The following is a 15,134-nucleotide window of genomic DNA, read 5'->3' as shown; positions in this document are numbered from 1 at the left end:
CACACGGGCATGTCTGAGCTGTCCTGTCGGCTTCCACAAATAAAGCCGGCTGCGTGGTGCCTGGTGGGGGACTTTCCTCTTCCCAGGAGAAGAATTCCAGGTTTTCAGGCAACAGCTGATGCATGGTGCAGACTGATGCCCCAGCATGCAGGCAGCCTGCAGTGTGGCAGTGCAAGCACTTTGTATGCTGTCCTGCCCACGGCAGCTTGGCCCTTGTGGCAGGTGCGGACGGTCAGCCTTTGCCTCTGGATAGCATCGCTGCGGTACATTTTATGCTAATCCAGTTCTTGGTGGAGGCTGTTCACAAGGGGGAAAGGGTGTGCAGGTATGTAGCTGTGCATAATCTGCAGGTATGGGAAATCTGTCACAGCATGGAGGCTTTTCCCGAGAAGCTGTGGTGGCAGGCTGTCTTGGGAGCCCTGCTTTGTAGTCGTTCTGAGCTGACTGCCAGGTGTACCTGCTGATGGAGGCAGTCGGAGGGATCTGAGTTGATTTTCCGCCCCCCCCTTAAACCACTGGGAAGAATAATTTTTTTTTTTCTTGGCACCGTGTCTCACTGCAAAATTACGGCTGTTTGTGTTTTGTTTTTAAATGTTGCTCATGCATTGCGAGGGATCTGATTAGCACATGCCATAAATCACAATAAACACCCAGAGCAGGGCCCCTGACGGCTTTCTCAATCCATGTTTCTCCAACAGGCAAAGATGCCTTTTGACGCCAACAAGCTGTACTGCAGTGAGGTGCTGGCTATTCTGCTCCAGAACAACGACGGTGAGCTCTGCCTCCGGTATTGATATTCTGTTAGGATAGGATCCAGGCTTGTTTCAAATCATGACAGCACTCTCCTCTGCCTTTGGCTTCCCCTTGCTTTCCCTCTCTCTCTCTGCAGCTTTTGTACTCTGTCAAGCCATATTGATTTTGTTTGGTGATGTATCAGTGTTAGACGGCTGTAAAATCTGACAGTTAGCTTCATTTTTTCTCTCTCTTTCTCCCCCAACTCCCCTCCCAGACAACAGGGAATTGCTTGGGGAGCTGGACGGGATCGATGTGCTGCTTCAGCAGTTATCGGTGAGTAATTAGCATCCTTCCTTCCTGCCTGCCATCAAGAGACTTGTGGCTTGGACGTAAGAGTAAAACAGGTGCTGGGGGTAGCACTTGTCTTGTTAACTTGTAGATGCCAAATCATCATCATGCTTAAAGTAGGTACATGGATATAGAGCCCTATGAACTTCTACACAGCATGGCCTGCTAGTTAGGTGGAGATTGTCCCCCATTTTACAGATGGGACTGCTGAGGCACAAGGCAGTTCAGAGTTCTGGTGGCACCGTCTGCTCAGTTTCTTAGCCCATGTGAACTCCCTTGCCCTCTGAAGCAGGCTCAGCTGCTGGTCTCTCCTCTTCTTTCCTGAACCAGTGGTGGTACAGGTAGTTCCCCTCAACACCATCTTTGCTTCACTCAGCTGTGTTTTTGGTGTTAACTGGCATGGAGCCTTCTGTATTATAGTCGCAGGAAGCTAGAGGGGCCGGAATACACATTCACTGTAGGATCGGATGGGGGGTCACCACCTCCCTTTGATTCAGATTACATCGTGCCTCTCACTCCTGCCTCCTCATCTTGTAAATCCTATGTCTTTTGACCCTTCCACTTTGCAAGAACTGGCCTGGGGTTTGTGCCACAAAGAGGAAGGGCTGAGGAGGCGGCCAGGAAGGCCTTGTTTTTGGTGGGCAGAAGAATAAATAGGACAAGCTAGGAGTGGTGTGTGGTTGTTGGGCAATTTGCTTGGGCAAGGGCTGTGAATGGCATGAATACATGTTGAAGGTGCTAATGAAGGACTCCAGAGGTAACGTTTGCTTGGCGGTTCCAAATAATCATTGATCTCTTTACACTGCTCTGCTGTTTATTTAAGAGCTTCTCTGCTTTTCCTCTGGCTAGCAGCAGTACCCCCACTGCTCCATTGACTGGAGGAGCCCCCAGCCATCTTTCTCCAGCATGCCCTCTAGTCCTGCCCTAGAACTGCTCTTGCTTGTTGGTGGCCTGCTGGGACAGGGTAGCTGTCATTCACTCCGTGTAACAAGGTGCTTAAGGCAGCAGAGGTCTTCTGACTGCATCGAGGGGATGGCTGCTCCCATTAGTGGCAGGTCCATGCCAAGCTGTAGCGTGCATGCTGAAGACCAAAGCTGAATGCTCTCTACTGTTAGTGTGGACACTGATGCAGAGCACACATGCAATGAAGTAAGGGTGCCTTTCCTGTCCCTGTCTGCCTGTAGGTTTTCAAACGACACAACCCCGGCACTGCAGAGGAACAGGAGATGATGGAAAACCTGTTTGACTCTCTCTGCTCCTGCCTGATGCTCAGCTCCAACCGTGATCGCTTCCTGAAGGGGGAGGGGCTGCAGCTGATGAACCTCATGCTCAGGTATGGCTGGCTTTTCCTGATCTCCCCACCCTCTCTCAGCCATCTCTCTGCTCACGTGCTCTGCTCTCTTCTCTCCCCCTCCATGTCGCTTGGGCCTTCTCAGGTCTATAAATCCCATTCTACTGTCTGTCCTCAACAGCCTCCCCTGTAACTGCTACAAGAGTGGGAAGGATGCCCAAATCTCTGCTGCCCAGCTGGCTCCATTAGCAGTATCAGTGAGTGCATAGTTGCAGATGTAATGTGTCCAGAGAACGGCTTTGGATGGTACTCTTGTCCTCTCTGCAGGGCTCCCCATCTGATGCTGTCAGATGCAGGACCACAAAGGCTTTAAGGTGTGGAACTCCCCGCTGAAATCCCTTCACTGCTGTATCTGGCATTATGTGCTTGCTTGTGTATCCAGCCAGCCCCTTGTCATCTCTGCCTTGTCCTGCATCTGTAGCAAGGCTTTAATTTCACAGTGTTCAGCCTCTTGGCGGGTGGGTTTTGTTGTGAAAACTAAAACGAAACTTCTGGAGCATAGCCTCCAATGTGCACATGGGCTTCGTGCTCCCAGAGCCTCCTGTTCACTCTCCCCTCTCTGCTTTTACTCCCTATAGAGACATGCATGTTCCCCAGGTTAGTCCGAGCACCCCAGGCCTACGTTGCATGCCATGGGGCTGTCTGGCTCTTCCCGGGGCTCTGAGCCTCCTGTGGCACTTGGCTAGCGAATGATAATGAGAAATGTAGTCCTGCAGCGTATGGCCCAGTAACGTGCAGCAGCAGGAAACCAAATAAATAACCATAGACAAGGATTATGCAGATAAGAGCACTGGGTTTTCTTAAGGCTAATTAAAGAAAAGCTCCAAAACCAAGGACAAGAGGGAAGCCTCCCCCTGCCTCTAATACTAAGCTGCTAGGCTCCTCTTGCAGAACTAATTACCTGGAGTTCTTGTGCTGTGTGGGCGGGACTTAGCAGTCAGATTTTTAATGGCTTTTTTCCCTTTTTTGGGCTGCGCTGTGTACTGTCCTCCGTTCCGGGGTCCCTGCTGGACAATTACGACAAGGGGAGAATTTCTCCCTGGGTGCTTTTTTTAGTGGCTGTAAAGGAGCTGTGAAGGACAAAGCACAGTTTAGCTGCTAGTGGTCTCTGCATGGCTGGGCCGGCTTCTGAGAAGAGCAGTGGTGTTGGATGCAAGGAGTGTGGGGCTGTGAGGAGCCCTCCTGGGTTAAAGGTTGCTTTCCCTGTGATCGCAGGCAGCCCCAGTAAATCATCTTTTCTAGCTCTGGAGTAAAGCAGGGAGGGGAGTTGGGGAAAAGGTGGGCTTGTTCTAGAGTGTGTGCTGGGAAGCAGATCCTCGCATCTGTCTAATAATAAATGGGATTAGACAGGCAAGGAGGTGCCCCCTTGAACTGCTGCTATCCAGAAGGGCCACAGGCTATCGGAAAGCTCTGTAATCTGCCTGTGTTGCCCTAGCAGCCTGGATTGACAGTCCGCTTAGTTCTTTAGACTGTGCCCATCCTCAGCAACTGCCATCGGCATCATTTTATCCTCCGCTACAAGTCTCACATGATGGCAGTGCTTGTCTGGGTCTGACGACTGAGCTATCTGCCCCAAGAGGTATTTCTTGCAGATGGGGGGTGAGGATGCCCACTGAAGCCATTATTACTGCTGCCTGTGCTCTGTCTCTCTAGTCGTCCTCCACACCCCTTTCTCCAGCACCAAAAGGGGGCTGCTTGAAAGGAGAAAGAAGACCTAGATCATAATCCTTTGTCCCTCTCTGCTGTCAGCGTGTTTGTTCATGCCACATGTCAGCGTGTGCTTCCCAAATGCTCTCTGGGGTTGGTGTTTTTGGTTCAGTGTTTGCAGCGATGGAGGAACAGCAGGCCCCGATAACAGCATGGCCAGGTCCTACCCACTTGACCACATGTGACTTTAACACGTCAAGTCAGAGGAGCTACAGAGAAGCATGAAGCCATTCGTGTGCTTATGTCCCTTGCTGGGTCCGGGGCTTCATGCCAGCTTTCTGCTCCAAGGCTGCCGCTGCTGGATCTCTGCTTGCAGAGAGGTGCAAGATTGCTTACTGCCCCTTACTGGCGCTTTCAGGGACTTGGCTCAGGTCTGCAGTCCTGGGAGGCTCTGGAGTTAACCCAAGGGTCACTTGGCTCCTCAAGGCAGTTAATTTTGTGGGTTCTGCTTGCTTATTATTGCTTCCTGTGAAGTAGACGAAGACGGGGATGAGTAACACTATTGCTAAGTTCACCAGCACAGATAAAATGGGGGAGCCTCAGAGATAACAGGTTGCACTCCACTTCCATAGCTCTTTTCATATAAGGACTGGAAAACATTTGGCGCAGCATTTAAGCCTCTGGGCATAGCAGTGTGAGTTTGGGATGGAGGAAATCAATGAGAACACAATCTAGGAAGAGCCGGGGCACCTGCAGCATGGCTGCTATTAGGCAGACTGGGTAATATCCAGTACTCTCTAATCCTTGGGATAGCCACAGAGCTATGCTGAGAAATCTCACAATTGCTTGTTTTGCTCAAACAGTGATGCTGCTGTGAGATTTGGCTGTGATTTCACATGGTGCCTACAAAAGCCTAGATCAGCACTGTAAATAGAGCACTAAACTTGCTAGCACATTGTCTGCAGACCTTCGTTAAGGAGCAGGAAAGGCTGGCAAAGAGGGAAGAGGAGAAATGTCTGCTAAAAATAATTGACTGCATCACCCACGCTGAGGGTGGAACATTGTGCATTTCAATCAGCTGCCTGTGAAGATCGGTGAGAGAGACCTGGAATTTTGCCTTTCTTTGCAGTGAAGGGAGTTAATATTTGTACCACAGCCTATGTTTGATTATAGAGATGAAGGGATGAGTAGTTCTAATGGAAGACTTCTTCACTTGATTTGGGGGAGAGGGTGAGCTGTGGGAGTGGAGAGTCCTGGCTCAAATCTTGGTTACTTCTAAACTCATGTTGCATGCGATATCTACTGCTTCCAAGTGTGTTCAGCACATCTGTGTTCGGGTAACTCTCCCATTCCGAATCGTATGTCTGGAGCTGCCAGGCTGTGGCCTTCAGCTGAATATTTAGCTTAACAGATAGTGACTCAAGATTCCCATGGATAATAATGGAACAAAAACAGGGACTGGGCTTATCTTAGACTTAGATTTAAACTGTCTGCCAGGAAAGGAAACTCACCCCTTGAGTAAATTTGTTTCCCACTTCCCTGAAGGGCTGTGTGCTTTCTTCCAGTCTCATAGTAACAAGTAAATCACAGTTGCAGGGTTGATGTCTCCAGCTAATACATTTTTAAATAAGATATTCAACAGGAACAGGACACATGCTCTAATTAAAGCAAGTGGAAAATGGTTTTCACCTTTTTTTATGTTGGACCTTTGGCTGGTGCGCTTGATTTTGAATAATTAATTGTATGCTAAAATGCTCCTCAGGCTTAGTCGAGTTTAAATGAAATAAAAGGGCCAAGGAAACAGAGGTATGTGAAAGGGTGACTCAGTGGCATGGAAGGTCAGAGCCAAGGTCTAAGGGAGGGTGCCCCAGAGGGTGACCACTGTTGAGAAGACTAGTGCTGGCAGTGCCACGGCTGGAGGAAAGCATGAAGAGAGCAAGCACGGGTTGTTGAAGAGAAGAGGGAGCAAACAGGGCGTGAAGAATTGATTCCTGTGAGACTGGAGTGAGTACAAGGCGTTCAGTACCAAGAGGCATTATAAACTGGGTCCTAAAATTGATCAGGATGTAGTGGTGATACCCAAGGATGTCTGCTGTGGTTGTCTTGTTGCGCATGGAGAAGGTGGACAGCAGCAGTCTACACTTGCAGCATGGCAGTCAGAGACTGAAGCCATTGTAAGGGCAGTTGGAGCTGTCATATTAAGAGGAGATGAGGTTTGGATGAGAGTGTCAGCAGAGTGCAGCTGGGCCGTGCTGTCTGCCCAGGGAGAGATCTGCGGAAAGCAGAAGTGGAAAGTCTGGGAGAGAAGAAGGTAGTGGGGACCAAGGCTGCGGGCAGCGGAGAGAGAACAGGGCTCAGAGGCAAGGCAAAGAATTGCTCGGGGATGCACCTGTCCTTGGAGTGGAGGCTTGCTTACGCCGCCGACTGCTGATGTCACAAATGAGATAATTTATCTGCAAGATGGTGGCCACCAGCAGGAGGTATCGAAATGTCACATTCAATTAGAGTCACTCCTCATGAGCAGTTCCATTTTTTACAGGTCAGGAAGTGCTTTATGCCATGCAGTCTCCCCAGCACTGCCTTGAGCAACAGAAATGCAGCGTACTCCGTAAAGCAGCACGGGGAGGAGAAGGGAATTGTGTTGTCACTTTCCTTGAAAACATTGACACGAGGCTTATTACTTCTGTTGTGGAAGCATGTTCTGGCTCACGGGAGAAGCGACCACCACATTCCCCAGGGACGTGTCAAGCAGGATCTCTGTTGTGCAGGGAGGAGGAGGTGAGGTTGTCTCCATCATTAGCCGCAGGTGCTTATGCACGCAGACAAAAGCAAGAAGCTGGGCTCACCAAATCCCACGCTGCTTGCACAACAGACCTCCTTCCTCCAAAGCACTTCGGCGTGGCTTTCCTTGACCTGCACACAAACAGTTGCTGACTGTGCAGCAGAAGAAAGGGGAGAGTGGGCAGGACCAGACACAAAAGACAAATGAGCCTTTGCATGCATTGCTTCACAGAGCTTGTCTATAGCTATTTTAAGATACATCTTTCATGACTATGAAAATCCTTTTATGTTTGGCTGTCCTGTCCTTCCTAATGGCCCCTTGGAAATGCAGCACGCCTCTTCGCTGAATCTCTTTTTTAATTAAAAATTGCCACTTTACACAGCATTTGCCTTGCAGACTTTGACCATTGGTCTGGCCAGCCTGGCATTCTGCTACTGAAAGTGGCCTGTCCTTGATTCTTTGGTAATTGAAGGAGGCCAGCATAGTCCTGGGCACGTGTGGTGCTGTAACCTCAGTGGTAGTCATGTGGGTCCCCGGGAAACCTGAATGCACAGGCTTTTAGTGCACGGTCTCTTCTGCTTTCTGCACCAAGTGAAAATAAAAATCCAAAGGACAGAAATCTTTCTGGAATAAGCCCATGCAGCAGGCTGGGTGTTGCTGGGGGCTGTCTGCAGGGCTTCTGTCCATAGCTGTTTGTGAATGGGGTTGATTGTTAGTCCGACCAGGGGGTCTGCCGTTGTTCCACCTGGCTCTGGGCGCGTCTCTCCACAATGTGTATTAATTCCAAGCAGACCTGATGAACAAGATGTTCATTCAGAGGGGGGAGAAACCCCGGGGCGGGCTGAATGAAAACCTTACTTTGCCAAAATGGGCAGATGTTTTGCTTCGCATTTATGCCATTGCAGGAGTCTAGGGCAGCTCAACACCTGACCTGCTTGAAGGAATAGCCTTGCCCAAAGCTGGCAGTAAAGGAAAGTCGAGAGGAAGGTGCCGTGATGAAGTTGTGCTTCAGAGCCCCCCTTTTATGCCATTCTCTGTTTGGGGATGTTCACATATGCTTGTGTTTTGAATTAGTGCTCAGCTAAAAGATACTTCAATAAACACAGATGAGACTAAGATAAACTGCTTGCCCTCCAGTAGAATAAATATTTCAAATAAAATCAACCCCAGACAGTCCAGTCAAACAGCTATTGATCTCTAAAAGCCTGAACTTAAACCCAATGAATATTCCAGAGATCAGCTCTGTGCAACCTGCCTAAATGTTGATCAATATGCAATTACTTCCCCTGAAAACATTTCTTAGGCTGTCCAGCCAAAAAACCTACTTTATTTGTTAGCTTTTTATTACCTTGACCTGGCTGGGGTGAGGGTGGGGAGAAAGGAGTCTGCAGTGGGAAGGGCAGGGAAAAGGTCGAACCTCCAGTTCAGACTCTTTTCAATGTATAATGAACAGGCGGAAGCTTTTGTCACAGGATAAGATTGAGGCCAAAATCATAGTGGAGATTAACAAAACACCCGCAGTTACAGTAGGGAAGATAAAATATTTCAGATGGGGCATATATGTCATGTCCCAGGACTGTGTAGTTGACTTGCAGAGGTTACAAAGGACATTCTCTGCTGTTATCCACCGTGGAGTGTCTTGAGAAGCATCTCATGTCCACGGTCAGAGACCAAGGTTCAGGGCGATTGCCCAGTCTGGACTGGTAGGTTGTTTGTTCCAGTAAGGTTTCTTCCCACTGCAATCTCAATCCTGCATTACTGAGCTGCAGTGCAAATCTGGGGTACAGCCACAAGGCAGGGTTTGAATTTGGAGTAGATGTTCTTGCCTGGCCGTTAGCTAACAGGAGAGGGAATGCATGCAGAGTGAAGTGGACAGCATGCTTGATAATACAGTATATAGGTTTTTTTACTGCCTTCATTGCTATAGCAGGCGAGCGCCTTCTAGTAGTGCATTAAAGAATGTGACAAACATCTGTCATGTGTTGTTTGTTCTTTCATCCCCTGCCCAGAGGGAGAAGCGTGTGGAGCGGAGCATCTTGCTTCTCCAGGGTTTTTCTTTTATTAAATATACATGTTGCTATATGTTTGTTAGAGGAGGGGGTGTTGGAGAAATGCTCCCAACCCTGGAAGCAGACAATGGTGAGGTCTGTGAGCATATTTAGCATGTGGGAGTCCAGTTTGCAGTGCTGGGCTGGCCTCCAAAGGAGCGTGGTAGACTCTTTTGTTCTCTGGTTCACGTTGCCTCCCACTAATGTTTGTCTGATTCATTTGTTCTGCTGGCTAAATGTTTCTGTGGCTCCCTTTGCAGTTTGTTTCACAGGTTGGTTTTTTTTAAAGCATATCCTCAAAGGAATTATTGCCTTATTGTGTTGCTGGTTCAAGATGGATAGAAGGTATCTGCCATCAATGTGAATTACAGATATTAAAATTTACAAATTCATATTAAAATGAAATAGCTGAAAATCCATCTGCTTACCTCTGAAATCCGATTTCCGGAGGCTTAGATTTCCAGACTACACTTAATCGCTGCCAGCAAGAAAAAATTCAGTGATTTTTGCCACTATTAGAGTTGCTAACTGTTGCCTTAGTAAAGCCAAGCTGGGAACTTGGCACATTGCAAAGCCTTTGAATTCTACCTTAGACAAAAAAATTGTGTTATGGACTGGTGATAATAAATGACTTTTTGCTGTCATCAGTGTGAGGAGAGCTGCTTCTTTAATTGCTGTTTAATCTAAATAGACATGATAAAAGCTGATTGTCTACTGTGTGGGAACCAGGAACCCCAGCCCAAAGCTTTAGCAGGTTGATTAAGTAGAAGCCGGTAGGGTTAGGCACCCGAATGCATCCTGACCCCCTCTATAATGGGAGCCAAACTCCCAGCTGAGCTGAGGCATGATTTAGTGTTTCCTGGGTCCTCTACACTGGTAAAAGAAACCTGTTTGGACCGTTGAGATCCCCAGCGACCCCCTTTTGGAGGACACTGCCTTTTTTCTCAAATGCAGCTCGGCGCAGAGAGTAGTGGGAACAGCTCTGCTTCCCGGGTCAGTTTGTGCCAGGCAGTTTGCTCTTCGGTGTACTGTGACTGCAGGAGTGGTCCTCTCTCTTTCCACGTCCTCCTCAGTGCTGCATGGGAGACTCCCGGTACTTCACTAGCATCTCTCTTCCTTCCCTGCCAGCAAGCAGCAGGGGTAGAGTCTCCTTCTTTAAAAAAAGAGAGTGGTCTGAAGAGAAGGATCCCACTGTAGGCCCGTCTGGGCAAAAAGGTGGGTTTTCCATTTGGCCCTGAGTGCAGCTGTAGCAGAGGGCACCAGGAGTCCTCGTTTTCATGATGGGGGCTGTCGTCGGTCAGGAATGAAGATGAGGTTGCTAACCACATTTTCCCCTCGAACTCTCTACCCCCTGGGGTAGCAGCGCTTGCTCCATGTGTCCCGTCTTCTGGCCAGAGCCCTTCCCTTCCATGTGTGCAGCTGTGGGTCTGGTAGCCTGGAAGAGAGGCTGCTTTTGAGGTAGGAAAGCGAGGGATAATGTTGCCCTTCGTGGTGACTTGAAAGGGCCATGGCTTTAGCACTGTGGCTGGTAGCAAAACAGAGCTGGTACAGGGACTTGGGCACAACTTCTGACTTTTTCCCACTGTTAATCCCTCCTTTGCATGCAGGCTCGTTAAAGAAGGATGACTAAAGCTTTGCTCCACCGTTCCCCGCAGCCATCTACTCCTTAACAGGGGTACTTTGTTTTCACAGAGAGAAGAAGGTCTCTCGCAGCAGTGCCCTGAAGGTATTGGACCATGCCATGATTGGACCCGAGGGCACAGACAACTGTCACAAGTTTGTCGACATCCTCGGCCTGAGGACCATCTTCCCACTCTTCATGAAATCCCCAAAGAAGATCAAGAAAGTTGGAACCAGTGAAAAGGAACATGAAGGTAGGACTGAACTAGAGTCCGTCCTGTTGTGGCGAGTGGTGGAAGGGGGAGGGGACGTCTGGAAAGCCCAGTCAGGGGCTTGTGAATAAATCACCAGCCCTATCGCTCCTCCCCAGCATGCCAAAAGCCTGCCCAGTTGCTTAGCTGCAGTGTTTAACTGTTCATGCAATTGCTGTGCTTCAGAGCCAGCAGCTCCTAGTGGTTCTGCTTCCTGTGTCTGTTAATAAGCTGCTGTGCATGTGTACAGGAATCTGCCGTTTGAAACTCTGCCTCTTTGATGCAAAACTCTTTTGAAAAGAGTAATGAGGCAACTACAAATGTCAGCTCAGAAGCAGCGTCTTCATGGTTCTGAGCACTGAAGTGTGACTCGATGAACATGAGGCATTGCAGAAATAAACTACACACAGCTAAAGTTCCTCTCTTTGTTCCTTCTCTCTGCGGGGAGACCTTGCCTTACAAATGCTTCACTGGAGGATTGCGAGACCCCATCACCTGAACTGGGGCTGAGCCAGGCTCTCCCTGCTGCTCGTGTCAATTATACTGTTTTTCTGGATGTGGTAAATAATGGAAATGCATCTTGGGGGAAAATGGTAAATACTGAGAGTCGCCTTCAGAGCTTGCGCGAGGTGGTGTAGGTGTCCAAAGGGCAATGGCGATTTGTTGGCAAAGCAGCGAGGATATGAGTTGAAAATCAATCATAAATGTTTGCAGTTGGCTGTGGGGAAGGGGGGAGATGGCGCAGCAGCAGCGTTACAGATCCTCCAAATTCAGAGCTTCTCAATAGAGACCATCTTGGTAATTAAGGAGTAATTGGAGATGAGCTGCAATTCTCCAAAGCCAAACTGAAGCGCCAGTCTGCCTCCTGTGAGCTCAGAGCGAGCCTTGAACTGCTCAGGGCAGAGTGCTCTGCTGCGTCTGGATCGGTTTGCAGAAGCTACGGAGGGGCGAACCCGTGCTCGGTTTGTGTGCGAGTTGGGAATGGCCTGGAAGAGAAGTGACAGATTCAGTGAGCAGCTGTTTTCCTCTTGAAAAATGGGCCAGTGGTGAGCCAGTAACAGTACATTTGCTTTAGAGCACCAGCATTAGAAATTTGATAACATTATATTAATGAAGGCAATGGCTTGGCAAGACAGCTCCTGGAAGGCATGTTTGGGCTGTAATAGCTGTTGAGATGAGCTCTGCATCTTGAATACAGCAGGACTGAGAGGGAGACGATAAAACAAAGCAGAAAATGCAAAGGCTGCATGGGGGTGGGAGGTGTTGCTGCTTTCCTGGGTCCTTGTGTCTGGCGAGGGAAGGGCACATGCCTGCAGGCCGATGCATCAGTTCCTGGCCTAGCACTGACATGCGCAAAGGACACCGCCGCAGGTGCTGCGATCTGTTCTGCGTTTGTGCTGCTAACCTGGCGTGGGCTGTGCGGAGCTAGAAATGCTGCCGGGTGTTCCTTGGGTTTGCAAAATAAACCCGCAGAGGGGCTTGGCGAGGCGCTTGGATGCTGGATTTGGGGTGGTTTCTTTCCTGCCAGGAAACACAATTTCTAAGCTGGAGAGGCAGCCCAGCCTTGTGAGGAGGGCCGGTGCTTTGAACGAGGAGGACCTCTGCCACTGACTTGGTTTGTGGATTTGGGAAAACCACCTCACCTTTCAAGTGCTTCATCGTTAGCCTGCAGGTAATCCCTGCCCCCTTCCTCAGCAGGTTCAAGAGCATTAGCTAGGGCTTTTCATGGCCATGCGAGAGCACTAAGTTCCTAATCATTAGTCATGTAATGGGAAGCAGAGTCATGCCCCTGGGAGAGGAGTAGCATTTGTTGGACCCCTTGTTCACACAGTTCTCGCTTGTTACTGTGCAAAGGAAATGGGGACGGATACATGAGTCCAGAGGTGGGTTTTTATGAGAAAAAAAATCTATATAAGAAGCTATTTTAGTAAGTCCAATTTTCTTTGTTTTGCATCACTGGGCAGGTGAGTTATTGAGTTTATAGCAATTTAAGTTAATTGAGATGTTTAACAGGATTCCCCTGGAGCCTGTCGGGGCCATTGTCCTGATGTGAATGCAAGCAGTGGAGAGGTACGTGCCTTCACCTTGCCAAATGTGCCGGCAGCAGGGACTTGGAGCAGCCATCGCTCAGTGCTCAGGGACACCGACGTGAAGGCAGTCACTGCTAGAACGGGGGCACTGAATAACTTCCTGTGCGCACACTCATCTCAGGGGTTGCATCTCCCAGTTGAGAATCAGTGAGTCCCAGGTCCATTCGTCCTCTGCTTTTCCTGGGATGACAGGAGTACGTTGCACTCTGGGGTTGTGTCAGTGGCCTGCTAATATTTGTTGCTCAATGGGAGTGGAGCAGCCTCATTTTGGGAGCTCTGAAGGCTTCTGGCGTATGGCATGCGTCGACCATGGGGGTGATACCAGAGGCGACAGCTGCTGTGGTGAGATCTGGGAGCGGGTACAGGAATAGGTTGCCTGTTTTTAGGAGGGAGCGAGGGGAGGCTGAGGAGCGTCACCGACAGTGCAGAGGAGAGGAGGGGCTGTTGGACTGCTAGTAGCAGTTTGCACAGCCACCGGCGATCCAGCGGTGACAGGTACGTAGGTGTAGTAGAGCTGCCTTTGCCACTGGAAGCTTCTTCAAAGCCGGCTTTGACTTCTCTTCTTTTCACTTGCCAGAAAAGGTTGAGTTAAACACAAGCCCTCGAGACACTTCTCTCCTGTTTGTAAGTTCATGGGCTTCCTTCGGAGGTCCTGTGCCAGGCCCACCGCTCCTTCCTTGAGGAGAGTCCTTGAGGCGGATGCAGGACCTGCCGTGTCACCACAGTCCAGCCTTTTTCCTGCTGCCTTTGCAGTCAAAGCAGTCCTCGTCTCGATCGTGGCAACCTCACCCACCCTGGTGCCCATGGGGCCTCCTCCCCACTTGATACTAATACAGTGCAGAGAGTCTCTTCTTTGCCCACCAGCCTCTCATCATTGCTCTCCTGACACCTCCTTTTCCACTGCATCCAGTTCACCCCACTTCCCCAACCTTCATTGCCCCGTCTTCCACCTGTTCCTTTCTTTCCCTATAACTGTCGACTTCCTCTGTGTTTTCTTCAATAAATTGGTCAGCTACAATATTCAGTCCTTTGCTCTATCCTGATTTTTTTTCTTTCCCCCTCCGAGTTTTTTCTCCTCTGACCCTTTCCAGCTGGAATTGTTCACGTCTTATCTCCCTTTACGCCTGTCTGAAATGAGTGAGTAAGCTTCATGGGGCAGGGTTTAGATCACATCTGTATCATGAGGGGCCTCGCACCCACATAAGTGCCATAACCCCCCCCCCAAGACTAATGTCTAACACCGAGGGGTCTGTTTTCCCTGGACCTGAAAACTGCAAAGGGGATTTTTCAGCTTTGCAGTAGGAGCTTAAGCAACGAGCTGTGCGAGGAGTGAACAGTATTTAATCTTAAGAATGACATTAAGCCATTTGCGAACAGGCCCTTTCTGTGAAATGAGGATTAAACCGTGTCCCCGCTGAGCTTCTTGCGCTGTTTGGTAACTCCGTAACAGCAGTTTCTGCCCCACGCACCACCTGCTCCTCTGGGACAGCACGAATCTGCGTTTGCAAAGACTTCTCTTAAGAGTCCTCCTGTGCTGGCGTCCTGTGCTGGGGAGGCAGGCGCAGCACCACGGATGCCCTGGCGTCTGGGACGGTGGCGAGGAGGGGACAGCCGTTCCTCCACCAGTGGTTTCATGCTGCCACAGGGCTTCTGTCCTCAGCCACTGGGCTCCTTTAGCCGGGTGCGTCTTGACTGCTTCTGTCTCTTGTCCACTGCCTGTCCAAGTGCCGAGCATCTTGGCTCCACACAGCCTTGTGGGGGCCTTTTCTGTTCCCTCCCCAGCTTCCCAGAGGGACCTCAGGTCTCTGGTCTTGGGTCTCTGCTGGTGACATGGACATTTTAGAGCTTCTCTCCTGCAGGACTTGTTGCTTCAGGGCTTGGCCTCTTTGGGTTTCAGAGCCCTCCATTGCAGGCACTGTTATTCTGCATCTGTTTTACAAACATTCAGTCCAGTGCTGTAGTCTTTACTGGTAATATTGGTGCCTATAGTTGCGTGTCTGTGATGTGTCATCGTTTTTCCCTACCCTGGTATCACTGCATCTGTTAAAATAGCATAACATTTAAATAGCTTAAAGAAAACACTTTTTGCTTGGGGATTGGTGAATACAAGACATCTGGAGTTCTTACGTTCCTGAGAGACGAGACTTCAGAAGAGCTTTAAAAATGTGAAATGCTGGTAGTTACCCTTCCCCCGCAAATGCTTTGTCCAACCCAGCTCAGAGGTGGTGCAAAAATGAGAGCGATTCTCCTCCAGAAGAAGAA

The 15,134-nt window shown here is 49.5% G+C and overlaps 1 protein-coding gene across 1 annotated transcript in view; it reads left to right on the top strand.

Moving 5' to 3' along the window:
- CTNNBL1 (catenin beta like 1) overlaps positions 1 to 15,134 on the top strand; it is a 66,238-nt gene that overhangs the window by 26,940 nt on the left and 24,164 nt on the right. Inside the window, exons 8-11 of the mRNA XM_019539511.1 lie at positions 699 to 771; positions 1,010 to 1,068; positions 2,268 to 2,416; positions 10,604 to 10,785. Coding sequence (XP_019395056.1) covers positions 699 to 771; positions 1,010 to 1,068; positions 2,268 to 2,416; positions 10,604 to 10,785 — 463 coding nt within the window. The remainder of the gene's footprint in view (positions 1 to 698; positions 772 to 1,009; positions 1,069 to 2,267; positions 2,417 to 10,603; positions 10,786 to 15,134) is intronic.

The sequence above is a fragment of the Crocodylus porosus genome, unplaced genomic scaffold (assembly GCF_001723895.1).
Source record: "Crocodylus porosus isolate Cpor-Errol unplaced genomic scaffold, CroPor_comp1, whole genome shotgun sequence".
Classification (NCBI taxonomy): domain Eukaryota; kingdom Metazoa; phylum Chordata; order Crocodylia; family Crocodylidae; genus Crocodylus; species Crocodylus porosus.
This window is presented reverse-complemented; position numbering and strand designations above follow the sequence as displayed.